The 27,196-nt window shown below is 38.1% G+C and overlaps 1 protein-coding gene across 1 annotated transcript; it reads right to left on the reverse strand.

Annotated features, from left to right (window-relative positions):
* Window positions 1-2,000: 2,000 nt before the first annotated feature.
* Window positions 2,001-26,869, reverse strand: syndig1l (synapse differentiation inducing 1-like). The gene is made up of 4 exons (XM_066694207.1): window positions 25,793-26,869; window positions 17,698-18,201; window positions 5,721-5,858; window positions 2,001-2,272 (listed from the first exon to the last, which is right to left on the reverse strand). The coding sequence occupies exons 2-4, from the start codon at window positions 18,112-18,114 to the stop codon at window positions 2,114-2,116; spliced, it is 714 nt and encodes a 237-aa protein (XP_066550304.1). The 5' UTR covers window positions 18,115-18,201; window positions 25,793-26,869; the 3' UTR covers window positions 2,001-2,113.
* Between the last annotated feature and the right edge of the window lie 327 nt (window positions 26,870-27,196).

Genomic DNA, 27,196 nt, shown 5'->3' on the forward strand with positions numbered 1-27,196 from the left:
AGTGAGTACTCAACAGGGAGACATCAAAGGAAGGTGACAGCTTGAAGAGACATCAGTGGACCAGTAGGTGGAGCTCTTCCCCTGCAGCAGAAACTCCCCCAAAACACCCCCCACATACAGTGTGGGGGTGCGGTGCTCTTAGCAGGTGTTGTGTTTCAGGTGAGATGTTAGACTGAGGTCCTGTTCACCCATTGAATATAAATAATGTCCAACTCAAAGCAAAACCAATGATGTCAGCAGGGCTTTCTGGCCTCCCCCGACTTGAACTAAAGTAAAAATCATTCACTTCCCTTCCTGTGTGCATTAATCCTTATGTTTATATGCTGTGGCTTTACCATGAGTTCAGACAACCCCCTATTGAAGTAAGTGGACAGCTGCAGTAGTTTATTTAGCCTTTATTTTGCTGTGCAGGCGTAGACTGGGGAGGTGGAGGGATGTGAAGATAGTAGGTACTGACGCAGGGAAGGGAAGCTTTGTACATAATACTTATGCTTATGTGTGCACATGAGGGAGTACCTGATTGGTTGTTGATAGGAGCAAGATGGATGCGAGATTGGGGGAATGTCCGTCTCCCGTACTTTTGTTTTAAATTCCATTTATACTGTGCATTACTTTGCTTCTCCCTGCCTTACAAAAATAAGTTATACTTCACATGGGAAAATGTGATCTATTTCTGAATCTTTAGTTTTTTTCCATCTGACTTATTGATTTTATATTATATTATGTTTTTTTTATTTTTATACCACTCATAAAATGTAACCTTGGCGCTCTGTAACATTATATACTTCCTCGTTGGATGTTAATAGCTTGGGACATCGGCCAAATATCATAATAATAACTGCTGCTGCACTTATTAGCATGCAGAGCCCAAGACTAATTCTCTGACAGTACCAATACAAATACTTTTTCTTGATGTTCTTACACCCTGAATACTCAACATTTGCTTTTTTCCTGAGGTGAAAACAAACTGTCAGTAAATGTCACCTTAAGGCTAGAGTACTGAAGTTACCAATCTCTTTTATAACTGATGGAAGTGTTCTTGATAGAAACAGAAGTAAGAACGGAGAGGGGGGAAAAAAGATTAAAATCCAAATTGTCAATCCAAATTTAGTATCCGTTAAAACCTGAAATTACTAACAGAATACAACGTACAGCTTTAGAGTCAAAACTGATTGTTCTTCTCTGCTCAGGTAACATTTTAACAAGCTGAAAAGGAAAAGCGTATTTTTCTTCATGCCAAATATTTATTTATTTAGACAAGATGATAGATGTAAAAATGCAAGAGAATCTGTGCCATTTCGGTGTTTTTATGGCTTGACTTAAGCAGCCATCCATCCAAATTTATTTTTTCCCTGTGCAGTCGTTAATGTACCAAAATAGATCTTACTGGATTCATATGAATAGTCCCTTTAATGTTGGAAGCAGGCCTTATGGCAGTTCTAGATAAACACTTGGACAAATACTAGTCATTTTGGAACAGAACATTTTTCACACAGAACTACACCATCTGTACAACATGGCTCATTTAGAAACACAGATATGTAAAGGGCTGTGCTGCTTCCAGCTCGATGTAGAAATTCTGCATGGATTTTCCCTGTGGACTTGGAAGATGTTTTTAAGATTTATATAAATTATGGGAGAGCTCTAGCAGTTGGACTCCAATTTTCTACCTGAAAACACAGCCTTTATTATAGAATTAGGGCAGGGAATGAATCCGGGGGGGCTAGAGATCCTACTGTGAAACCTTTCACACAGTCTTTGCATTGGTGCTTTGAATTGGTGAATGAATTTAGAAAGTGTTCAGTATGCTGAGTAGTTCTTTTATTTTAATTTTCTCGTGTCATATTAAAAGACTTAATTGGGCTTGTGTAATAGGATATAAGGGACAGTTTGGGATCGGTAAGCACTTGTTTTATATCCATTCATTAAGATAATGTTTCAGCATAACCCCCCTCCCACCACCCCCACACCCCCCCACACCCCCCCCCCACACCCCCTCTCTCCCGCTTTAATCCGAACTGACAGGCAGAGATGGGGTAAAATAGCCGATAAGACATGCTGCAGTGTATGGCCTCAATACCATCCCGAGACTCCTTCAGAGCTGGTCCTGATGCTATACATGTCCCGATTTAGACAAGTAGGCAATTAGTGCCACTACAACGCCAACATACACCCCTGTGCCAATCGTGATGGAGAGAGCCGCCAAGAACAGGGCCCTCCTGGAGGCTGAGCTTGCCATGGGGAAGTCTCCCTTGGCGATAGCTTTGCTGGTCTGCAAGAGAAAAAGAAAAGAAGAAGCAGTTAAGAGCCAGTGAATGTTCTTTCTGGTTTCAAAATGGGTCTTGCAAACACTGTGTTACTTAATTAGAGAACATGTACTGCGTATCAGAGGAGGAGAAACTGAAAGGATATCTTTTTTTTGGTTCAGTTTACTCATACAGTGTGTACACAAGCAACAGGATGAGAAAAGTGGGGCAAGAAAAGTTTTGAAATGAATCTTGTGCCGGCACCATTGAGCCACATCTGGAAAAGAAGATGGCAATTGTCCTGCATGGAATTCATGTATCGCAATGTATACACACACACACACACACACACACACACACACACACACACACACCTTTACATAAATATACAGTCAGTATTATTCCCCTACTGTTCCGGTAGCATGTCTGCTTGGCAGGGAAGATTTCAGCTTCCGTGTTTGTTTTAAATTGGCTGTGTTTTATTTTATGAGAAGAAAAGAGGCCACAGAGGAGCTATATGCTCAATGGTGCAGCTGCTCCAAATGATCAGAGATATTCACCTAATGAGCTCTTTTCAGCCTAAGCTGTGAGATATTAATAGAACAAGTCTTTTCATTTTCAGAGTTTTGAGTTGATCAGGGAATCGGGTCAAAAGGCAGAGGTGAAGAAAAGGAAAAAAAACACACGGAGAAGTAGCCATTAGTTGCCATGGAAACTGACTGAGGATTAAAACAGGGAATACTGCTCTTACACGGAGCTCTTTAAACCAGCTTTATGGGGAATATGAATCAGCAGCTCTATTTAGAAATATGTTCATGTTTATATTTTCATTTCGAGTTCTTTCAAGTCTTCATAGAACAGAATTTGAGAATTGAGGTGTACGTGTAATTATGAAACTAGAAAGAACTCTTTTTACGTAGGAGAAAATTGATGTGAAAGCTTAAACACAGTCACATAATTCAAAGCCAAATAGCTGCATATGGGCTTTCTGTTACTGCACATTGCGGGAATTTGTTGAAACAAGCTCGTCAATAATGTAATCAGCCTATTTTTCTGTTCAGATAAATAATTAAGCAATCCGGGTGTAAGTAAATGCGCTGTGGGATAGAGAGAGAAGGCAGCCTGTGAAACCACTCTGGTCTGGTAGAGGTGGGTAACTGCAGTCGTGCCACACCGATATCCACCATTTGCAATACCCAGACAGCAGCATTCCTGGAGATTGAATTGAATTACAGAAACAAAGGCAGAATATAAAGCTATTTAATCAGCTGTTAGAAGAATATATATACAAAGTGTCACTTAAGTCTGGAATCATAGAAACAATTATAAGACTGGCAATACAAATGCCTTTACAGAACGTGCTCAATGTGTCCATCTTTGACCCTGATACACAAATCCAGACGAGATACCCAGTCAGCAAGCACACAGTGAATGATGTCAGGAGTAATGGTGTTAAATATGAATGAATTATTTTTCCCTATAATTGCAGACTTATGGGACACCTTGTATATTAATAAGACATTTAAGAACGTCAGTGCATGCCTCAGTACCTGGGTATCTAGTTTTCCATGTGTCATTGGGCAGATGTGAGAATTCTGCACATTCCCGCAAGTTCACGATTTTGCTTTGGCGCATCAAGAGAAAAATTAATTAGTACTGACAAGCTCTGCATTAGCATTCTTGTCAAAACAAAACGAAACAAAAAAACAACTGTTCTCACCTCCACTGGCGATACAGAATTAATTGCCTCAACAGAGGAAAATATAATCTTATACACAAAATGCAGCAGCATTGAAGAGATGAATCACGTGTAAATCTTATTCCCAGTACAAAGCATCTTTTGACTAAATCCCTGTAAGTTCAAAACCAATTATTGAGATTTTATCAATACTACAGAAAAGTAATATTTCCACGTGGATAAGAGGTTCAGAGATTTTTTTCAATTAACCTTTTATTGTACTTGCATTCAAGGGATATTTCAATGTTGCTGAAAAGATCAAAGTCTTCAAATCACTATCTGCCCATACAGAGTGATGCAAAGCAGGGCAAAGACACTTAAGAAGTCCATAGGTAGTTTTATTTTGAATTTAGCTGTTGTCTTTCCCCTTTTTATTGAAAGTTACACTCACACTGGCTTGGGAGAGGGTGAACCCACAACCCTAATGGCTGGGTTTCGGTCTAAGTGTAACCACAGATACCCAGTGCACTTCACGCCAAGGTGCTTACAGTAACCAATCCTAATAGCTCCTGGCCAATTACGTGCCACTCTCGGTCACAGCCGACTTGTGACCTAGATTTGAACTAGGAATCCATATTCCAAATGAAGGCTCTTTTGAGTTACTGAAGTGTAAGGTGACTCTTTTCTTTTTTTTGAGAACTCAATTAATTAAACTCAAATTTGTTTATCTGAAGAACACTAGTGATTCAGTGATTTTATACTAAATGAACATGACTGCTTGAATCAAAATTAGCCATTGGTTTTCTTGTTTACTTTGCAGGAACAACAGTGAGTTATATGCCGCTGTTAAAACTACATGTTGTTGCCATTGCAGTTACAGTTCATGCCCGGCTAATCCTTGAAATATTATTGATTTATTTTTTCATTCTGAGATAGTGATTAATGAGAAGTTTTGACACACTGCAGCCTATCCCGAAAGCTACATGTCATATTTCCCTTTTTTTAACCCCGGTTCTTTTTTATTCATTAAAATGAGATTTGATTTTCACAGGATAATGTCTTAAGAGGCAAAGCACCCCCACCCCCTTCCCATACACATACACATGAGAATACTGGTGTAAAATTGTAAACTGTTGCCTTTAACAATCAAAAGAAAAATGAATTGAATCATAATCCAAAGCTAAATGAATGAAAGGCTTGTGTATCAAAATTAGACATTGATCATTATGGGAGTTAAAACTGACAAATATTTATAAGGCTCCATTAAAAGTCTGTGTTTTATATACACTAACTGTTTAGTGTCCACAGCAGCATTTCAGACAGTGATGCATTTTTTCACTACCAAAATACATGTTTTATGACGTATGTCATAGTTTATCAGGCACTGACAAATGAGTGATTCACATATTGTTCACAAGCTTGTTGATATGAAGGTGTCAGCATAAACCGTGATTCAAAAATGAAAGGAAAGCTTCAGGTATAGGGGCACTGGAAAAAGAACCCCCAACAGTACATTTAGGAAGAGGAAAGTATGCATTTCAGATTGACATCCAGAGGTGAGAAGCTTTCAAGAGGCAACATTAGTGTGACATTTGACACAATCTGGCATAAAATCTAAACAAATACAAAATTGAAATTTATTTTATTTCTGCCTAAATGTACATTAAATATAAACAAGTAACTTCGTCTTTATTTTCTGAATACAAAAATGTCAAAAACACAGTTAGCAGTACATCTTTTGTGTAGACAGCGAGCGCTAAGTAAATAAAAGTTGAATCTCCGAGAACAAGCCTTACCCCTTGGGAGAAGTAGAATGCTGCGATGCCCAGAGGCCAGAAGCAACAGAGCATTGAGAAAATGGCAAGACCCAGGTGGTCTCGCGGAGGGATCATAATGAAGTTGTCTTCACTCTCACTGTCGCTGGAGCAGTCACTCTGTGGAGACATGAGTTTATTTACCGTGGTGGCAGGGAAAGGCAACATCTTTTAAGTTCATTTTCACCTTCTAATAAAAGCAATTAGTCATAACGCTGTGTAAAACCCACATGGTTGACAAATACATTTTGTTGTATCATCAAGTATGTGTATAAACAGAACAAAACATAAGTTATCCTTCACTGGCTGTGGCTCCCACACTTCTGTTGGTCTTTCACCCTTTTAGTCCATGAGCTCCTGTCAGGTGGTTCTCAGAAAGGGCAAAAGAGCTTCAAGTGTATTACCAAATGGTTAAGGGGGCATAAAATCAAAGCTTTTGATTGCTTGATTGACCATCACAAACCCCAGTCCTCAATCCAATATAAAATCTGTGTAAAAGAAGTCCGCAAGCACAAGCTACACAATCTAAGATGAAGAGGTTCTGCATGGAGGAGTTATTAGGATTGGTGTAGGGTTAGGGTTACATTCCCCAATAAACATTGTCTTCCATCAGAATCGGGGTCACATTTCAACTGGATTGGGTGGCAGATGTGGTGTAGCTCCAGATTTTAGTATTGGCTGAAGCTGGGGTCCTGGCCATTATGAAGACCAATTTTTGAAACCCATCAGGCAAGTCTGTTGATTGAGCAAAGTGATAAGATCAGCCATTTGTCAAAGTGATTCTCTTTTTTTGAACAGTTCTGCCAATGATGCATTTTATCTGGAAAACCCACAGGCACTTGTCACACTGGGAGCACAGTTTCCCAGCAAACGAGAGAGCAAAATAACAGGCAGTCAAACATCAGTGCAGTACTGCTACAGTACAGTGCAGTGCAGAGAGATTCTCTGTAGCAGCTTGGAGCCACTGCCATTTCAGTCAATTGAAGGATGCATAATATTAACTAAATTAAGAAGAAAATACTATGTAAAATACCTGCAAGGAGCTGAGATCTTCTTCTGATTACACTGTTTTTATTCATTAGATTTTATATTTACCATTAAAAGTCTACCACCCAAAAATGATTTCAGATTTCTGCCAAGCAATAGTTGCATTGAGAAATAATTCACTAATGGGATTTTGAGTATTGCACAATGCAAATTTGCTTCCTTCAAACATATTTCTTTACAATGTTGTGGTAAGTCTTTCTGTAAAATAAAGCTGATTGTGTATTTGGGGTTGTTAGAGTGATGTCATTTCCCTTAAGGAGATTTGGCCAAAATGTGTTGCCTTCTTATGTTTAGTTAGCCTCTTGGGAGATTGGAGGTTGGTCTGTAGCATTCGATTTGAATCTGGGATCTGTACACTGGTGCCTTGAAATCAGTGAGGTTGCTGCACAGTTTAGGGAGACAGAGTGTAACGGGGATCATTTTGTGTTTGTGCCAATTATGGTGACATCTCTCCTTTGGGTTCTAGGGAGTGGGTTTTGGTTTAGCCGGTTTGAGCTATGAACCTAGGCTGCATGCTTGGTGCTGCTCAACTCCGGGATCCATCTTTCCTGGAGTACTTTATTAGCAGGGCCAGTAAAACACTAATTAGACCCCACAATGGACAATCACCCAGAAAACGGCTTGCAGCAAGTAAGAAATTAAATAACGGAAGAGGCAGATCGTAAAAACCCCCTTCATGGTATGTGGCCAACACACCCACTGGAGCTTAGCCCTGGCCTGATCAGACCTGTATAGGTAACCGAGTAACCTAATTGTTCTGCTTGTTCATTGCTAAGGCACTTGTTAGATTTTTTAAATTATTATGATTGGTAATTTGTTTTGGAATAAGTGTTTTCGGTGTTGGAGATCTTAAACACATATAAGTTGTTTTTAGATTAAGCTCAAACTGGGGTTTATGCTGTGTGGATAATTGTGTTGACCTGTTTACAGCAAGCACATTTCACTGGTGGGCAGGGAGAGCCGTGGTCAATGGTCTGAGTTTCATTTCCAATTGCAAACAAAAGTGAAATGTAAAGGAACATCAGTTTTGACAATGTGGCCGAGCAAAAACACACACCAGCCGAGTGTGACTAAAGTGTCAGCTGTAATGAAAATTAATTTCAAGTTTGCCGTTCAAATAACTGTGCTAGCTACTATAGCGGTTTTAATTACATCCACCTACCTTTACATTTGTATTTAAAGTATCTGAGCAATGCAAAGTGTGTATCGTAATGACTTCTTCAACATAATGACAATCAGCACAAATTATTCCAGGCATCCAATAACCTGAAGGGCTGAATCATCTCTCAACCCTACTTAACCTTAGCCAGAAGTACCTGCCTGTTTGCAATGAAGTAATCGCTTCAGCACAGAAGAATAGCTGAAGTGAATAGAGCAACTGTGCTCAGATATTCTATATATATATATATATATATATATGTATATGTATATTAAAATGTGTGTGTGTGTGTGTGTATAGATAACAATACTAGTAGGGCAACCTTTCAGTGACTTTCTCCTGCTTACCTTCTGGGAGTGGAGCAATGATCAGCAATCAGAAATGATCTAAACTGCTCTCTAACAATTATGGAAAAGGCAAGTATGGGTCTATTGTCTGAATTTGTACGTAGTACATTAATAATAAGCGTGATCAAATATTGAATGAAGGTGTGCTTTTAACAGTGATAGTTCAAGTCTACAACAATTTTGAGTCCTAGAAGTTGTAACGCAATTCAACCACCTTTTTATACGATCTATTTTTGAATGGAAAGAGAATGCCCTGAATCTCTCTTCCTCTACTATTTTAGAAGCACAGATAAGGACTGTAGTTTATTTATGAGGTTCAATGCGATAGGTAGCTTTTCTGGCCAAACAGATAAATGGTTTTCCAAGATAAAATCATGATAAATTATCATTCATACATATTTTCTGCTACCAGGTTTGAAATTTGAAATTTCACCAAATGCATATTTTACCAAGATGTGCAAATCATAAATATTTACATGACTCTTAAAAATAAAATCTAGAAATGAGGTCAATGACGCCTCTCTCCAAGACCACATTCGCTGATCATGTTTTGTTTTCAGTGCTAATTTTCTGGCTGCTGACAGAGCACACAGCAGATATTCCCAGCCAGTAATATGATTTTTGATGCCTTTTCCAGGACTAAAATAGCACTGGCGTGACTCCAAGCCACAAAACAGACACCTGTGATCTGCAAAGGAATTAGTTCATAATCTGATGCAATAGCTGTGGATTTTTCTGATTCTGTCACAGAACTGCTCTGACAATCTGAGTCGCCAGAGGTTGCAGCCTTAAGCTGTAAAACACGGAGGACAAACAGCTTTTTACAGAACCAAGCAAAACATACAGATGGATAACAAATAAGTATTGATTTTCTTTTTTCTTTATTGTTAAATAATCTATATTATAAAAAGAATATCGGTACATTTCATGCCAAGGTCAGTAGGCAGTTTTGGGGGATAGAGTGACAACTATCCATGTGTTTTCGAAATGCAACTGTTGTTCTTGTTGTTGTTGTTTTAAATTGCCTCAGTTAGTATGAGCACAGAATGTGTAACAGGGCAGTACAACATGTTCCCTCCTCCGCTAAAAGTGTAGAAAGCACCCCCGTCCCCTGCCGTCTCCTCACCCGGATTCACGGGTTCTCGGTTCTTTTTCCCAGCTGTGCACATCTGACACAGACAATAAGACAGGCGGCGAGCGCACGATGATGTGAAGTCGCTCAATCTGCCCTTGTCATGTTCTCTACCATCACATCCAGCCCACAGCTTGTGTCTGCTGGATGGCAAGAATTTGTATTCTGTCAACATTCATGAGAACGGCTGACAGATAAAACAGGATTAACTGATTGTTTTGTCCTTGTGAGGTGACAGAGAAAACAGGAAAAAGACGATGTCATTTATGTGGCAAATTGGCTGCACAGCGTGAGGGAAAGGAACCTTTTTTTCCCCCTTCTCTTTATTTTACGATGTCTGAAACCTAAGATCAGATAACTTGTTTTCAAAGGAAGAGGCATTGACTATTATTGTTATCCTTAACATTGTCTGTTGTTATTATAATTTATCCAAGGCAACTTGCAAGGATATTTAATCTCCTTTCGGTCTACTGCCTTTGGAAGAATATCTCTGATGAATGGGAATTTTAATGGCACAATTATTTCTGTATGTGTATTGTTCTGACTTCAGATTCACGGGCCTCACCTCCCAGAATGACCTTTTAGGAAAGAAACCATTGCTGTTGTTTTGCTCATCTCTGCTCCTGTTTGTATTAATAAATAGCCTATCAAAACGGAAATTCATTTGTTACTCTTATTAAACCATGGATCAGAAAATCCCAGCGACTACGAAAAAATAAATGGAAATGGATGTTCTTAGTGGAAAATAAATGAGGCAATTTAAAAGGACAACAGGAAAGTCAAAGAGTCTGCTGTCCTGTGTTGCCAAATACAGTGCCTGTAAATGCTTACCAACAATTATAATTTTGGCTGAGGCTGGGGTCTTGGCTGGCTGCAATTGTGTTACAATGTGCACCACATGTATTAGCTTTTAAGAATTTCTTTGACTTTTGTAACATGATTTCTTTTGCACAGTATTAACGTTCTTCCACAAACTGTGTTTATGGAACTGCACTTCCAGAATGTGTCATATTAAATGTGACAAAAGTGCGGGGTGTACAACACAAAAAACAACAGTCTAATAGGCAATAAATAAGCAAACAAATAAATTATATTTTGCTAACCCATGGATGCTCCAATAAAAACATCCTTGCACTCATGCTTGCTATCAGTATGCAGATAGAGTCCTCTTTATATCTTCGAAGGACATTCTTATGGTTTCAGTTGAAAAGCTTCAAAAGCTGAGCACTTCCAAGGTTATACATCCATTGAGCAGAATCTCTCTCCCTTGGTGTTTTCTCTGTGTAGGTTTTACGATTTGAACCAGTAATACAGGAAGTGACATTTTACCATCTATTTAAAAGCTTCAATATATTTCACAGCTGGGCCCTCTTCTGAACCAGTTCAGAGTCTTGACTTTTACACCCCTGTTTGGTTGTTTTGTATCTAATTCAACATGTCAGGTATGATTGTATTGAGAGTTTCAGGCTGACGTAGTGACAGCAGTGCTACATGAATGCCAAAGCCAACAATATGCCTGCAATTAGTAGGATCATGGTTACAGCCTAGGTCTGCAACATGCATTATACACTGAAATGGAAGTCTCCTCTGTTATACCTACATGCCCAAGAAGTATGTAAAAATGCATTTAGTGGCTGGATTTTCTAGGACAAATGGACCACCTGCACAAAGCTAGCTAGCAGTTGTCGGTTGCTGTCCAGAGACAGAGGCTTGGAAAACAGCTTTGTTTCTACAGGTTTGTAACCAAAGGGAATTAGAACTCAGTATAGGCCCAGATACAACCAGCAGAAATGAATATACAGCCAGGGAATTGTAGACACAGGATGCTATACACTGCAAATCCATTATGGTAGAAAATTATCTTTGGCCACCACCACCAGAAGCTCACCTATAAAACACCCAAGGCACATTGCAACAAGCCTGGTCCCTGCATTTGGGGGATTTTTACACTCCTGTGATCAGTGTGTGTAACATCAAAGTTATAGACTAACTATTGCAACTACATAATAAAGAGCCAGACCACTGGGGTCTAGACAGCTGAAACACTATTAAAACGAGTTTAATTTAGTTTGTTTTAGAAGTGGATCACCCATTGTGTGTGTGTATTTCATAGTCTGGATTTAGGAACAAAGAAAGTTGAGAAACCTATTTATTTGACCTTCCTCTCAACACTGTGCTGCTATACTATGTTTTCAGTCTTGTTCAATCCCCGTGGTTTGTCAATTAAATCTATCTCGGAGATGGTCATTATGTTGCTTCTTTTTTTTTCCTGTCCTTTATTGAAAACATGGCTGAGAAAGCGGCCAGGTATCTCACCCTCATTAAAGCAAAATTAAAGCAGTTGCTCCACTTTGTCTGGAAGCAGTACAGAGAGAATAATGATTCTAGCGAGGTAGGCAAGGGAACCGAATTTCATTCTGTTATGATTTGACAGAACATACATAAGGGCTGATAATATAACATCCACCTAAACCTGGGTCATTAGCCTTTCAGCAGGCCTGTCCCTCTGATTGCTCATGATCAACAGATTACGACTGTGTGCTCCTTTCTCCTGTTCATATTTATACAGTATGCATTATCTGTACCAAAGGCAAGACACTATTGCAGAATACACACTGAATAAATATATATGATCCTTGTTTAAAAATTAAATAGCGTCACTTTTTGGGTCTGTGTCTTGTACTAATGGGCATTTTTTGTATGGATTCTGCTAATGTGAGAGGTATGAAAGATAATAATTATTGGCCTTGGCTTGACAAGGTAATACATCCATTACACATTTTGTATTGTTTAATTGTTGAAATACAACAATTTTGCGCCACTGTTCAGTAGCTGTTGATTTTTTGATTTACACATTACACAGCTTCAGTTAATAAGATAACTGAATATGCATTAATCCCCTTAGTTAGGACTGAAAAGAAAGCTGGAGCCAAAATATAATTAAAAGCCATGCAGTTCAGCATTAGTTCCTTTAAACGTGGGTCCCATTTGAATCTGCCGGAAAAAAGAAAAGCAATAGCTGCAGGCTTTGGCCTGAGTTTTAGAAAAGTAAAATTTATGAGATTTCCTTTACTTTAAAATATTGCTAGTGACTCCTGAAATGCTTTCCCTGAAGCTGAATTAATTATTTAAGATAAGTGATAGGCTGGGAGATGCTCCTTCTGCGCAGTAAAATTACTGACCCCGGTGTAAATGTTGACACAGACCAGTCGTTATCTCGCGCTGATTTATTGTGCTTTCACAACTGGAGCTTCCTAATAGTTTTACTATTGCTGCACTTTTCAAAGACTGACGTGAGCATAGAATATATCGATTCTTAAAATTATATAAATATATAGCCACCGGCAAGATGCACACCGATGCAGGTGCTCAGCGTAGCAGGTTTTCCTCCCAGAAGAAGTCTGATCCTCCCACAGTGACTAACACAGCCATCTGCTGCGTTTATATGAGCAACACTGCCACTAGACTAATGTGTCTCCTATAAAACCTGGTGTCCTCAAAACCCTTTTACAAGACTTTGCAACATTGCTTGCACCACTTTAAAAATCACACTGAAGCTACAGCACAATCTACTGCAGTGTGTATTTGCAATGCAGCTACATTGACTCATTTGCATTATCAATAGCTTTGCAAGAAGACCTTAATAAGATAATAAGAATAGCTTCAGGCAGAAGGGGAACCATTTGGACTTGGTTTGAGTCTTTATGTAATGCCTTTTGACTCTTTTCTCTTCAAGTTAGCTCCTTGATTTCTTCATAAATGTCACCATACAGATAAAAGCTTAATCTAGTTTGTTCATCTTGTCAACTTAAATTCAAAGTTTGTGAGACTGTAATACTTAATACTGTCATGCCTGATTACATCTTAAGTATCTATTGCTCTCCCTCTGGTCTTAAAATGCACCCCCTCACATTGTGATTCAAACCTAATGGGAATCTAGAAACAAAAACTGCAAAATGAAAAAGCTGCTGATTTGCAGTGGAGTCCTGTGCAGAGAGAATTAACATCACTCTTTAAAATAATAGAGTGCGCTGTGCAGGTTCATTTTAATGTTTAACTCCAATGTTCACTCTATATGTTAATATATTAACACAGTATATGCAACTATAAAGGGTAATTGCCATTGTTAGATTAAGCCGTGGATGAAATCAAATTTCACCCATTTGCCAGTCACAGATTACAAACCTAGTATTTAATGAAAGCATTTTGTTTCGGTAGAATCCTCTCGCATCTGCCCAGCTGTAACCCGCCATTACATACTGAGTTTGTAATTTGCCATTGGCGGAGAGTGTCAACATGTTAGGTTAGAGATTCTCACTCCTCATGATGGAGAGCTGCAGGGTCTTCTGGTTTTCATTCCACCTGAATCCTTAATGACTTCATTATCCATTGAAAATGTTAAGTTCTCTTTCAAACCTGCAGCGTTCTCTCCAGGACCAGCAGAGGTTATCATTGGATTAGTTTATTAGCATGACAAAGTTGATTAAAGTATACAGTTTTGTTATTGTCTGTTATAGCGTGTTTAATGTGCAGCTACATGAAAACATTTAAAAGCCCTCAATAAAGTCACCACAATCCTCTCTGGACAAAATCCCAAAGGACAAAATCCAAATGGACATAATCCAAATGGATAAAATCACACAGGAAAACATCCTACTGTGAAATAAAATTTCCAAACAAATATACATCATTTAAAGAATGACCACAAATAAAATGTATTTGAATACCTCACCTGAAGGTTTGCATTTTGAATGAACATCCCTTATGTTTTAGCAGTTAGAGTTAGGATTAGGATTAGAATTAGGCCCTAACCCTAATCCTAACTACTAAACTTAATCCCTTTCTCTAATGGAATATATACTTATAATGGGATTTTGTTGATTTTTCATTTTTTTATTCTGTGGGATTTTGTCTGTGCAGATTTTGTACCATGGGATTTTGTCCTGGATTTCCCTAAACCAGAGCTTCTGCTAAACTCGTTGTAAATCAGATAAAGCACCCTGGAAATGGGGGAATGCTTTTTTCTTTTTTTTGTGGCGTTATGTGTATGTGTCATATCTGAATCCCTCAGCTACATTATAATTAGTACGTGGTTCAGATGTAGGATGCAAACACTGAGAAAACAAAACATGGAAAGGAATATGTATGAAATACAACTTTTGCATGCAAAACTAAATAAATACATAAATTCACAATGCAGAATATTCTGTACAGCACATTGTATTATTGCACTTAAAAGCACAACCCTGTTGTTTGTGTGATTTCTGCTGTTTAGAAATAAAAAGAGATAATGGCAGTTGAATGCTCTTCGCTGTTATGACTCATGATTCAATACTCCTACAGCATTTGTTTTGAAAAAACTTCTGTGAAAACAATTAAGTTATTTTGTTTGACTGACTGATCCCAAAATCAATGTTCACTTTGCTGCATTGCTAAGACCTCAACGTTTCAATTCATACTCCTATAAGAGCTCTTGCTGAGTATTGCTTGGCCTGCATCTCTAATAATGCTGGCTGCAGCACTAGAATGCCTTTATTAACACCAAGGGAAAGCACCAAATAAAAAGGGACAGTGCCATTTTGAAATGATCGCCTGAAAGATGGGGACTGACACAAGATAATTGATTGATTATTTATTGTTTTCTGTGAGTATTCCTGGGAGAGTCCTGAGGACTGTGGTCTTACTGGTAATACAAATAGGTGTTTGGGTTGGATTTTCTTTCATAGCAATGTATCAAACTTTCCCTCAGATTTTTCTTTATTTCTTTTATTACAAATGTGTGAAGCTAAGCTGTGTATGTTTAGGGAGTTAAGGAATGATAAACTCTCTCTCTCTCTCATGTTTGCTCTCTTACTCTCACTATCGTTCTCTAATGCAGCACATATGAAAGAAGAAGAAAGTTTCAAGACTTGTTAACAGTTAATGAAATACTGCTATTAAATAAGGTGCATTTAGATTTAATTTCATTCAGAGCGACATGGCAAAAGAAAAATAATCCACTGACAGCAACAAAGGCTTGTTTGACAGCTCATTACTCAAATGCATTCAGATTATTGATTAATACTGAGTTATATGAATGCATACCAGACACTCTCTGAAGTTTAAATTTACATTTACTTCCACAGAGTGGCCGACATTCATTTAAATTATTCAGTCTCAGTGAATAAACTGAATGTATTTGGGTTCATTGAAATTTCTTTAAATATCAGTTTCTCTCAGGAACATCAGATTCAGGACTGAAGCAAACAAAATTACCTGACAAAATCCCAAACATTTACTTGTATAGAGTTATCTTCTCATTTACATTCACAGTGGACTGTTGTTTAGATAGAACATGTATACGTTAACTTTCTTATTAAATAATATATGTAAATATATATACACCGATCAGCCATAACATTATGACCACTGACAGGTGAAGTGAATAACACTGATAATCTCGTTATCATGGCACCTGTCAGTGGGTGGGATATATTAGGCAGCAAGTGAACATTTTGTCCTCAAAGTTGATGTGTTAGAAGCAGGAAAAATGGGCAAGTGTAAGGATCTGAGCGACTTTGACAAGGGCCAGATTGTGATGGCTAGACGACTGGGTCAGAGCATCTCCAAAACTGCAGCTCTTGTGGGGTTTTCCCGGTCTGCAGTGGTCAGTACCTATCAAAAGCGGTCCTAGGAAGGAAAAGCAGTGAACTGGCGACAGGGTCATGGGCGTCCAAGGCTCACTGCTGCACGTGGGGAGTGAAGGCTGGCCTGTGTGGTCCGATCCAACAGACGAGCTACTGTAGCTCAAATTGCTGAAAAAGTTTGTGCTGGTTCTGATAGAAAGGTGTCAGAACACACAGTGCATCACAGTTTGTTGCGTATGGGGCTGCGTAGCCGCAGACCAGTCAGGGTGCCCATGCTGACCCCTGTCCACTGCCGAAAGCGCCTACAATGGGCACGTGAGCATCAGAACTGGACCACGGAGCAATGGAAGAAGGTGGCCTGGTCTGATGTATCATGAGTTCAAGGTGTTGACTTGGCCTCCAAATTCCCCAGATCTCAATCCAATCGAGCATCTGTGGGATGTGCTGGACAAACAAGTCCAATCCATGGAGGCCCCACCTCGCAACTTACAGGACTTACAGGATCTGCTGCTAACGTCTTGGTGCCAGATACCACAGCACACCTTCAGAGGTCTAGTGGAGTCCATGCCTCGACGGGTCAGGGCTGTTTTGGGACCTACACAATATTAGACAGGTGGTCATAATGTTATGGCTAATCGGTGTATATATGTATATGTATAATTTTTGCTTCACCATTGGGATCAACAAGAACATCCCATCTGTACAAGAAGGATGTTGAGAATTTTTTAATTAAATGCAACATTAAACCCAACTGTAGAAATAAGTATCCGTGACACTATTTTTTTTTCTTTAAAAATGTATTCTTTCCCAAAGCACTGAATTTTGTGTAACGTTGACTTCTCTGAAAACAAAGTGCTTTTTTGTGTGGTAAAAACACATGCAGTTATTGCATTTTAACAAGCCAAGTACCATACATTAAGTATATGTAATAGTATTGTAACGTGTCATTACAATGTTATTACATGTTATATATAATCAGAAGTATTTGGATTTTTGTTTGTTGTATCGCTTTAACTCTGTATGTTGCTACTACAGTATCAACTATACATGCTTAACTCTCCCAAAATAAATAACCCAACATAGACACAATGTAAGTAATGTAAGGTGCCCTGTAACATTTGCAATTACCTTGAATACTGTAAACAAAATCACCCTCAAATTATTCACATTGCACTTGTACATGATATGTTCACAAGATATAGGAGAAGCCAGTCAGCCTTATAGAAATCATACTGAGTTCTCCTAATGGATTCTGAATGGATCTTAATTTTAGACCTCATATATTTTGACCATTAACAGATGAATTACTACCAAGACCATAAAACAGCTGTTACACACAATTGTATTGCTGTTTGACAGACACTGTAACACTTTTCTACATTTTTAATCTGCCGTCAGCATTCGAAGCTACACCCAGGTTTGACAGGTACTTGAAGATCTAAATCGGGAAGGAGGGGGCAGGAGAGGTGTCATGTTGTTTGATAAGAAGACTCTTTTCACCTTACTGAGGAAGGAGACACGGATTAAAAGGCTCCCAAAGGTACTCAAATGTAAAGTATAAGTTTGAGTTTGTTTCTGATGAGCCTGGCGTTGGAGTGACATTTTAAAACTTCAGCATTGAGGTTCAGTGTGTGGTACCTCTACTCACCTCGTATTCATGATATTCTTCCTCCTCTACTTCATAAGACACTGTTTGGATTTTAACGTCATTTTCGCCCAGTTCCAGGAGCTTGGCCTCCGGGTCCTCTGTGCTTTCCACCACGGAGTCCTTGTTTTCCGTGAAAGTGGTCTCGCAGCACTCGCTTTTATAATCCTTGTTTTTGACATTGGCATCGTCTTTGTACAAAATGAAGTTTGGCCGGTAGAAGGCCTCTACTGCGAGGTGCAGCGATGTGGCATCCAGAAGCTGGTGCGCCTTGGCTTTGCTCGACCCATTCACAAAATAATTCAAGATGTTTTCCTGGTACTGGTTGCTGGGGAAGTCCCCCTGGTAGCTGTAATCGCCTTTGACATGCTTGCTGTTCTTGTCCAGCAGTGGGTTCTGAAGCTCGCTCAAGCTCTCCATTGTAGGATGAATTCTGTGGCTGGCCAGGGGAGAGCGGTTGTAACAAATTGATGTGACAGGTACTAATGGTGTTCAACAGGCCAGGAGCTGTGAAGATTAAGCAGGGAGACAGAATCTGAGTTACTGAATATTCCTCCTGAGTGGGCATATCACAGAAAATGCGGTTAAATAAATTGTCCTGCCAGAAGAGACAGTGTCCTGGTGAACTCTGCTTTGTGGATCAGTCTACCATGATCAACTGTTGAAACAGAGTGACTAAAAGTGTCATACGTCACAGTCCATAACATTTGTTGCAATGTATTGTTTACTGATGTCTGTCTGTCTATCTATCTATCTATATTTATAGCTCTATCTATCTATCAATCTATCTATCAATCTATCTATCTATCTATTACCTTTTAGACATGTTACCAAGACAATTAACCACATGTTCTGAAATCTGAAAGCACAACTGTTACAATCATTCGGTGTCAACATCTGATAATGGCACACTGATCTGTTAAGAAGATTTTTGGCTGGCTCAAACATCACATACTGCCCCTTAAAATCCTTTGAGATTTCATCTGATATTTAATTCCAGTCTACACGGGGTAGCTTCAAAGATCCTCAATCGAACATCAGAGACCTTGATGGTCTTTTTAATTAAATCAACAAGGTTTAAAGGCGACAAAGGCAATTAAATAAAAAGCCTAGAGCGTTTTGTGTCCCGTTCATTTGATATAAAAACAAACCCTTGGTTACTCTGTTTGGCCTTGTATTTAACAGAGAAAAACCAACAGAGACCTATAAGAGATATCATTGAAACCTCAACTACTTGACAGACCCTAAGTATGACACACTCATCAAGTGTTTTTTTTTTTTAATTAGCTTGGTTCCTACTTAAAGATCGGAGACTAATTGTCCCAGTGAAACTAGATGTCCATGGTTCTCAATCACATGCCATGGTCTATGTGCAGGAATAGTGGTTTTATCTTCAAGTATTCCAGCACCCATCAGCAAAACAACTTGCAGATCAATTAAAGGAAAAACTAATAATGTATCCCAGCATGGTCTTCTCTCCATCAGTCTGTTAATCTATCAAGATATATGTATATGTTAGATTGATAAAACAGGAAAGTAGACAAAATGAGACTAAATGCATTTGATCACCTATTATTTATTGTGTGCTATGGATGCCGCTGGCTGCGTTTTGTATTAATATGATGGCACACGTAATTTGATGCATTCCAATCCTTTACTTATTAATCTTGTATAAAAATAGCAATACAATCAGATAAAATGTCAAGGATTATGTCTCAGTCTTTGAACTGATGTGGCAGAAAACATATTCTCTATGCTTTTTTGAAGATATTTGAGCGCCCTGGGTTAGTTTCTATATCTAAATGAAAGCCTCATGCACTTCCACTGAGCCTGTGAACTGTGTTGTTCATGTGAAGCGCATAAGATATTCATGTGTTATTCCTGCAGTATTCATATATCCATTAATTAAGAACTGTTGTAAATTGTAGCCCTTTTTATATACTGTACATACACACTAATAAAATAATAACACCTTGAAAAGAATTCAAACCATGCCTTTTAGTAAAAGACTTAATTAAAATGAATACGCATAAGCACTGATTTACACAAGAAAACATTTGCAGTTGAACAGTATTGTGTTTTTTCCCTCATTACAAGGAATCAGATTAGTCAGTCAGATTGCTGACCTGCATACATTATAGTGGATACTGGATGTGCAGGTCTGCATACTGATTAATAACCTATTAATTAATGTATTAGCTGAGCTATAATTATTTAAACACACAACTCTTAAGTCTATGTGCGCAATTAGTTCACTGACTTCTACCATGAATCATATCAGATGCAAAGCAATACCAGTCATCCACCAGCCTCATTAATAGCACTAACATAATTAATAAATGATTGCTTGCTTTAAAGCGTAAATTATAAGGGTGGTTCTCCTCTTCAGTAAATAAATAAATAAATGTAATACATATCCTAAAACTGACACTTGTCTGTTTCTAAAATTGTGCACAGTGGTTCTTAATCAATCCGCCCCACTATGTTATGGAAGGAAAGTCCTTCACTTGCAGGGTTCTCCATAAAAATGTTTTCCCAGACCCCCTAGAGACCATGTTTAGGTATGAATGCCAAGAGATTTCGATTCTAGCTTCCTCTAGCTTTGGCAAATCGACTGTCCCTTCTTTTTAAGAAGACATGGGATTTTAGTAGGCAAGGGAAGTGGTGACGCATCATTTCCCACAGCTTCAGTGCCAGCTTTCCCAATGAATGAAATAATAGCAGATGTTTCGGGGTTTAGTCGGGCATATCGTACACAGCATTGGCATCCCTCTGTGAATTTGCTTTGTCCCGTCAAGCAGGAATTGTTATTCTGCTCCAGTCTTGAAGATGGATCAGGAGACAGTAAAATATATTGCAACAGTGATGCTCAATTATTTCCACTAATGTAAAGACTTGACACTAGCCTTATAAAAAATAAATAATATTAATACAAAAAAAGGCAGTTGCCAGGGGGATTTTTCTCAGTGGAGAAAAATAAAGAGTTGTTTTGAAAGCACAAATGTCAGGGGATTTTTCTTTATGGGGGAAAATCAGTTTGTTTTTTTAAGCATCTCATTTTCAGCCTAATGTAGCATACGGCTACGCAAATACACCTACTTTCTCACTTCGACACACATAAATTAGCATAAATATAACTAGCTACTGTATGTAAGTCACTAGATTGGTCCCGGGGGGATGATATTAAAAAGAACTCCTTTGTACAGAAAATTAAGCTTTCTCAATCCTGCTACATGTCTTACTGAGAGCAAATGTTCACTTAATCCTGCAGGTGATCAGTATATCCTTCCTATCATTTTAAACAATTAAAAACATGATGTAGTGAACTCTCAGTGCCAGCTTAATAGTATTTGCCCACTAAAATCAAGAACATTTTCATCTGAAGTGATTCCCCCTATCTTCTGGAGTCCCATTTATGTTTGATCACAAAATCTATTGAGATTTAGAATTGATTCTCCTGGGTGGGGGAATTCAAGTTCTTAATCATCTTTTTGTTCCAGTGTAGAAAATCCATATTTAATCTGAAGTCTGTTTGTTACAACTCTTCTAGTGTCTCAATCAATAATCGCTTTTTTAAAACCTCTGACCTACTTCCAACCTCTTTATCTTAAAACAGATACATCAACTTTTGTAAAGACTCTGGGGTCTATTTCAGTGATCTGTGGATCACTTTATGATGTGTTGTTATGAAAAGGAAAAATATAGATATATGTAATTTGGCAAACATAACTTCTTCCCTAGATCATGACTGTACATGAGAATGTGTTATCAGTTAATTTCTTTGTTTTTACAAGATCAGTCAACTGGTAGCACATTGTCATTCATAGTCATGATCAAGGGAAGATGTTATGTAGAGCAGTGGCACTCATTCACAGAATCATTAAATCACAGACTAAAAGACAGGAAAATTTGTATTAAAATGTAGCCTACATTAGATAACAAACATATGCATTGCTATTTGTGTAAATGCACCATGAAAGATCAACACATAGAAATGTCACTTATGTCTTGATACTAGGGCTAAAGAAATATATACAAATACAAAGCCTTCATATTTAAATTTCCCTGATATAATGTATTAATTTGAGTAAAACCATTGTTTTACTTTTTTATTTTTTAACCAGATTAAAGTTCCACACATTACAGCAATATACTTACAGAAACTTTATGATGGATGTAATGCAGAGAAGGTCAACTTGCCAAGCTGTTTTTGGGGACTGGAGACTTCAAATATAGCAGAAATATTTCTGTCACAAAACCAATGCATTTTATTGACAATCATGCAGAGGCTATAGTCCTTTCAGACAGTGATATCCATAATCATGGATTTTTTAGTCTGCTTGAAAGCTTTGAATAGGATCACTTTCAAAATCACTAACTTACCCCAGTTTAAAGGAGGCGACAAACAAAGACAATCTAGCATTGATGGAAAAGGTTATCTTTTTAAACCGCTGTGTTCTAATGTATACTGTTTTCTTCATATCTTAATTAATAAATAACATTATTAGAAGATGGAGGACAAATGTATTATTTATACAGGATTTAATACACACTAGTCCCTCTACTGGTGTATTTAACTCGTCTGAATAATCATAATTTGTCCAATTTCTCCCTTTAAGTAGTTACTTCACCCACTCCTGGCCCTTTCCTTTCTGTTTTACATCATTAATTCATTGGTGTTTTATGAAGTACAGTCTTTTTTATGCTCTCTTTTATCACAAAGCTGGAAATATGTCAGCCCCAGCATGTCTGAATTTCTAAATGTAATTGTAATAGTAAATCAACTTTCTTCACCCAGCCAGCGAGTCCCAGAGGTACGCCTCTACTGCTGCTGGTAATTACATGACATTCCCCACAACACGTGTCCGCTCTGTGAGAAACCAGGAGGGGAAGCAAAGGATATAAAGAGAAGAGAGACGGGAGCTCTTTATTAAAAAACAAACAAACACCCACCTATGAAAAAAACACAGAAAACCATAAAATAGTATATGCGATGTGGGACCACCTTCCATCCAGAGTCTGTCTTTTCAATTTCACAGGGTCGGCCTAACATCAGTCGTTTCAGTATATCAGTATACGTTTCACACTTAAAACACATTCCGAGAAATAAATGTGCTCTATGGCTTGTATTTCAGATTTAATTCTATCAGAAACTAAATGTGTCTTACTTTATGTATTATAGAACGGAAAGGAAGAATGCAAATCACATCGCTCAAGGACAGCTTTGATGTTGATTTAAAACAACGAGCTTCAGGAATCACAGTTCATACATCACACGCTACACTGAAAAAAAACATGCGACAACTGGTTTCCTCCCAGAGGCAGAGTTCACTTAATGCAGCACAACACGAATGAAGCTGCTGTTTCTAAATCCTCCAATAAAGTATCCTATTACTTTCTCAATCTGACCTGTAACCCCTTACCCCCTCTAAAGAGCTGTGTGGGGCTACAACCATCCCTATATTTGACCTTATTGCTTATCGCTACCATCACATAGCTATCGATGGACCATTAAAAATGACCATTACTTTACTGCTGCACGTGATTTATTTGGGTACATTGAATAATCTGTAAATTGAAGCGGGGTGAGAATCATTAGTCATGTTTACAGCCAAGACCTGTGCCCCCGAGTGGCACATATGGTCCTGACACGATAAACTCCCAGTCTGGTGCCACACACATTTTCATCACAAGCTAACGGCCTCTGGGCTCCGCTAAATGTTTTCTGGAAAAGGCACAATAAATTATCCAGAAGAACTTTACAGGGATTGTAATGCAAACCTTTTCTGCATTCAGCCAGGACTCCCTTCATGACTATGGATGAATGACCATGGCATCAAATGTGCTGTATTACATATTTCTGAGATTCAGTTGCCCTGTCTCTCTTATCAATTAGTTTTGGAAATACAAACCGGTTGCCCTTTTTTTATCAGCTGAATATTGACAGGGAATGGCCATTAAACCCCTGGATAATTTACAGAGGAGGCTGTCAATAATGTACATGTCAATTTGTGCTGGTGTGGAAGCACAATAAGGAGATGTTAATCTGATATCAGTACCATGGCTTTATTGATTATTGGTTATAATTGTGTTCATGATATTGAATTTGAAATGTACTCATTAAATACTTCTTCAGACTATTTAAAATCCCCAAACAATCCATAATGCTGTAATGCATTTTATCATTGTATACATTAATCTGTTGTAATCTGTTGTAATAAAATGTTGTATATCTTTAATATTATTTATCTATGAAACATTTCTGCATTTAGAGACAAATGGAAATTATATCAAGCTTCCATTAATCCATATTTTTAATTTAATAAAGAATTTTCTTTACATAATTTAATACATGTTGTTCCCTGAGACATTAGCCGTGAGTCATTCTCTAATAGGATTTAAAAAAACCTGTGATTCTATAGCTTTAACCTTTTGAATGTAAAGGTCGTTCTTCAGGAAGATTTCCATTTAAGGACATTCATTCTGATTGCACTGCTGTGTGAAATTTCAGACATAATGTTGTTTTCATGCCACATTACATGTTGAGTTTGACTAATGATGATATTGCCTGACTTTAATGAACCTATTTTTTAAAATAATTTGGCCAACTGAGGCTACTCTTCCTATAGATCATGGTGCATGTTTTCTGCTGAGTTCTGTGCCTTAAAGGATGCTTTTCTGCCAGTTTTCTGATAAGAGTGAATTCTATTTCACAGTACATTACACAACAAAAGCCCAGCTTCATGCCTACAAATAATTCATCAGAAGGGCATATGTCAGGCACACATAACACACTCACACTCTTTCTCTCTCTCTCTCTCTCACACACACACACACACACACACACAGATTATATATATATATATATATATATATATATATATATATATATATATATATATATATATATATATAGTGTGTGTGTGTGTTTGTGTGTATATGTATTTATGTATGTATTTATATATGCATGTGAATGTGTATATATATTTATATGTATGTATGTGAGTGTGTATATATATATACACACACATATACACATACTAGGATTTGACTGTATGTGTACATTAACACATATATATGTTTTAGTTACCACTGATATCATTACCTATACAATAACTACTACAAGGCATTAGCAAGGTACTCCTATTATCTCCATCTAGACATCATTAAACGTTTTTATATGTACTCTTGCTATTAATTGCCTCCTTTAAGTCATATGGGATTTCTGTGCATATGTGTTACACATTAATTTGCTCTAATAAGCCACTGTGGAAATAACATCTCAGTCAATAACATCATTCTCACCTAACCGTGCCTTGCTTTAGTTTGTTTTGTGCAATCCATAAATAACAATAGCAACCCCCATAGTTGCAACTGTCAATTAAATACAAACAAATAAAGAAACAAACACACGTAACCGAGTTCAATCATATCTAGCAAATACTGCATGGCCATAGTCTAGCCGATAACGAGCACTTCATTAAACATTGAAAAAAACAAAACCTTTACATCTTGAAAGCACAACATGTTTTCAAGACATATCTGAAGTATCTCCAGCACTTCAGATCTCCAGCACTTAAGTAGCATTCAGATAAATACTTGACTGAATCAAGACCCACAGAACAGCATGTGTTAATGTCCCGGTGCGCAGTCTTGGGTAAGGTGTCTACACCGTCTCTTGTGCGAGAAACCACATCTAGAAATGTCCAGTCCAGTGGCATTACACTCACCTACATTAAACACGTTCGGTAAAGTGGCCTCTGAATTGAATATTATCAACGAGAAGATTAAAAATGTGCACAAGCTTTACAAAAATAAAATAAAACATGTTGTGTATTCAAATGAATAATGTTTGTATACAGTATGTCTAGACGTGCTGAATTTATCACTGTTTCGCTTCACATTGAACTTGAAACCTATTCTTCCCAACTTCTAAACATGAATTCCACCTCCGTAGGGGTATACAATTAGTGTATTATCACTACTCTGTGCATTTTACTGTAAAATGTATTGAAACTATAATGGGTACAGTTAGAAAAAGAAAAGTCAAAGTTTGTGTAGGCGTATTACACATGCAGAAATGAGTAAATAACCTTACCTGAAGTCTCCAGTGAATCTCAACGCTGTTGGTCCGAAAATCGTGCCCCTGTAACAGTCTATTCATTGTAGAATAGGAACACAATCTGCGATCCAGTCTCGCAATGCACTTTTCTGCACCCCCAAAGAATAAATCAGACCTATATTTTAATTACGACTCGGGCTTTCTTGTGGAGCTGCTTTATTTTTTCGCGCGTCCATTAATGAATCGATGCGCATACAGCTGTGACTCCCGAGCACAACTGCACTCCCATTGTCCAGATGTTCGCCTTTCGATTCGTGAACTCAAACGAGCGTTTTACTACAACAACGTTAAGTTTCACGTTTTAATGTGTGCAATCACAGGGGTCGAGTGCTATTAAAGATTGAACACATTGATCATACTTATTACATCTAAATCTATTGGTCTGTCTTCTCGTTAACTGACCACGGTGGATTTAGTAACCCAGCGAAAAGAAAAGACCAATTTGTCCTCAAGCCTATTGATTCTTGTAAAGCTTGCTCTACGCACCGATTTAAAAGTAACTTAATTTAACAGAGAATACTACTAATAAGACAATCACTAATGGGGTTGCCAATCAGTTTAGTAAAACAACTTGGCAAAGTGTCCCATTTCAATAAGCTATTATTATAATCTGTTCCAAGTCCAATCTCAGTCCCTTAAAAACTATTGGAAAATCCGACAATTATGCATCTACTTCCTCAGGTGATAATTCGTTGTATTAGCCTGTCCTATTGAGGCTGTATGACGATCAGACCGCTCCAGTTTGGATTTAATCTTCTCAGATACAGAGAGGCGCCCTTGTCGCGGTGTCCTCTCCTCTCTTCACTCCGGGACTTCTGAGATGCATCGCTCACAGACGGCTCTGAGCGCATAGGATGATCATGCCGCGGCTCCCCTCCGATAGAGGAGACTGCTTTGAATATGAGAAGCTCCCCGATCTTTGTAGAAAGCGGTTGCCAATGAATGTGAACACATGTGCTGAATGCGGTGCCAATATCGGGTTTGCTGGCAGCCTATGCAGCTCAGTCCCGAGTCTCCAGTCTTTCTGTGCGGCACCCTGCTGGTCTCTCCGAAATGCGCTCCGGAGAGGGAGACTGGCTGTTATTGGACCAGCAGGTGCGATCTCAGCTAGTTGTCTAGTTTTTGTGCATATCAATTATTTCCTGTGTGTGTACCCCTCTCCTCCCCCCAATCTGTTTCTTTCAAGAACAACTATCAGCACTTGATTGCAAAAGAGAATGTTTTGTTAGTCTGCTCTTGCAAGCAAAATGGTTATAGTTAAATTGAATGTTTAAAAAAAAAATTATAATCAAGGCATGTCCACAGTCAACGAAATTAAGCGTACTTTACTGTCATTAAAAAGTGAATGGGACAAACATCGCTTACAGAGCTGGGAGCTGT

This window comes from Amia ocellicauda, chromosome 21 (genome assembly GCF_036373705.1).
Source record: "Amia ocellicauda isolate fAmiCal2 chromosome 21, fAmiCal2.hap1, whole genome shotgun sequence".
Classification (NCBI taxonomy): Eukaryota; Metazoa; Chordata; class Actinopteri; order Amiiformes; family Amiidae; genus Amia; species Amia ocellicauda.

Bases quoted from the DNA above. Each gene is read 5' to 3' on its own strand.
- syndig1l (XM_066694207.1), bottom strand. From the start codon at position 18,114: ATGGAGAGCTTGAGCGAGCTTCAGAACCCACTGCTGGACAAGAACAGC. The intron at 5,859-17,697 runs GTGAGTAGAGGT...ATGTCTCCACAG, and splicing joins AAGAATATCATGAATACGAG to AGTGACTGCTCCAGCGACAG. The intron at 2,273-5,720 runs GTAAGGCTTGTT...TTTCTCTTGCAG, and splicing joins CATTCTACTTCTCCCAAGGG to ACCAGCAAAGCTATCGCCAA.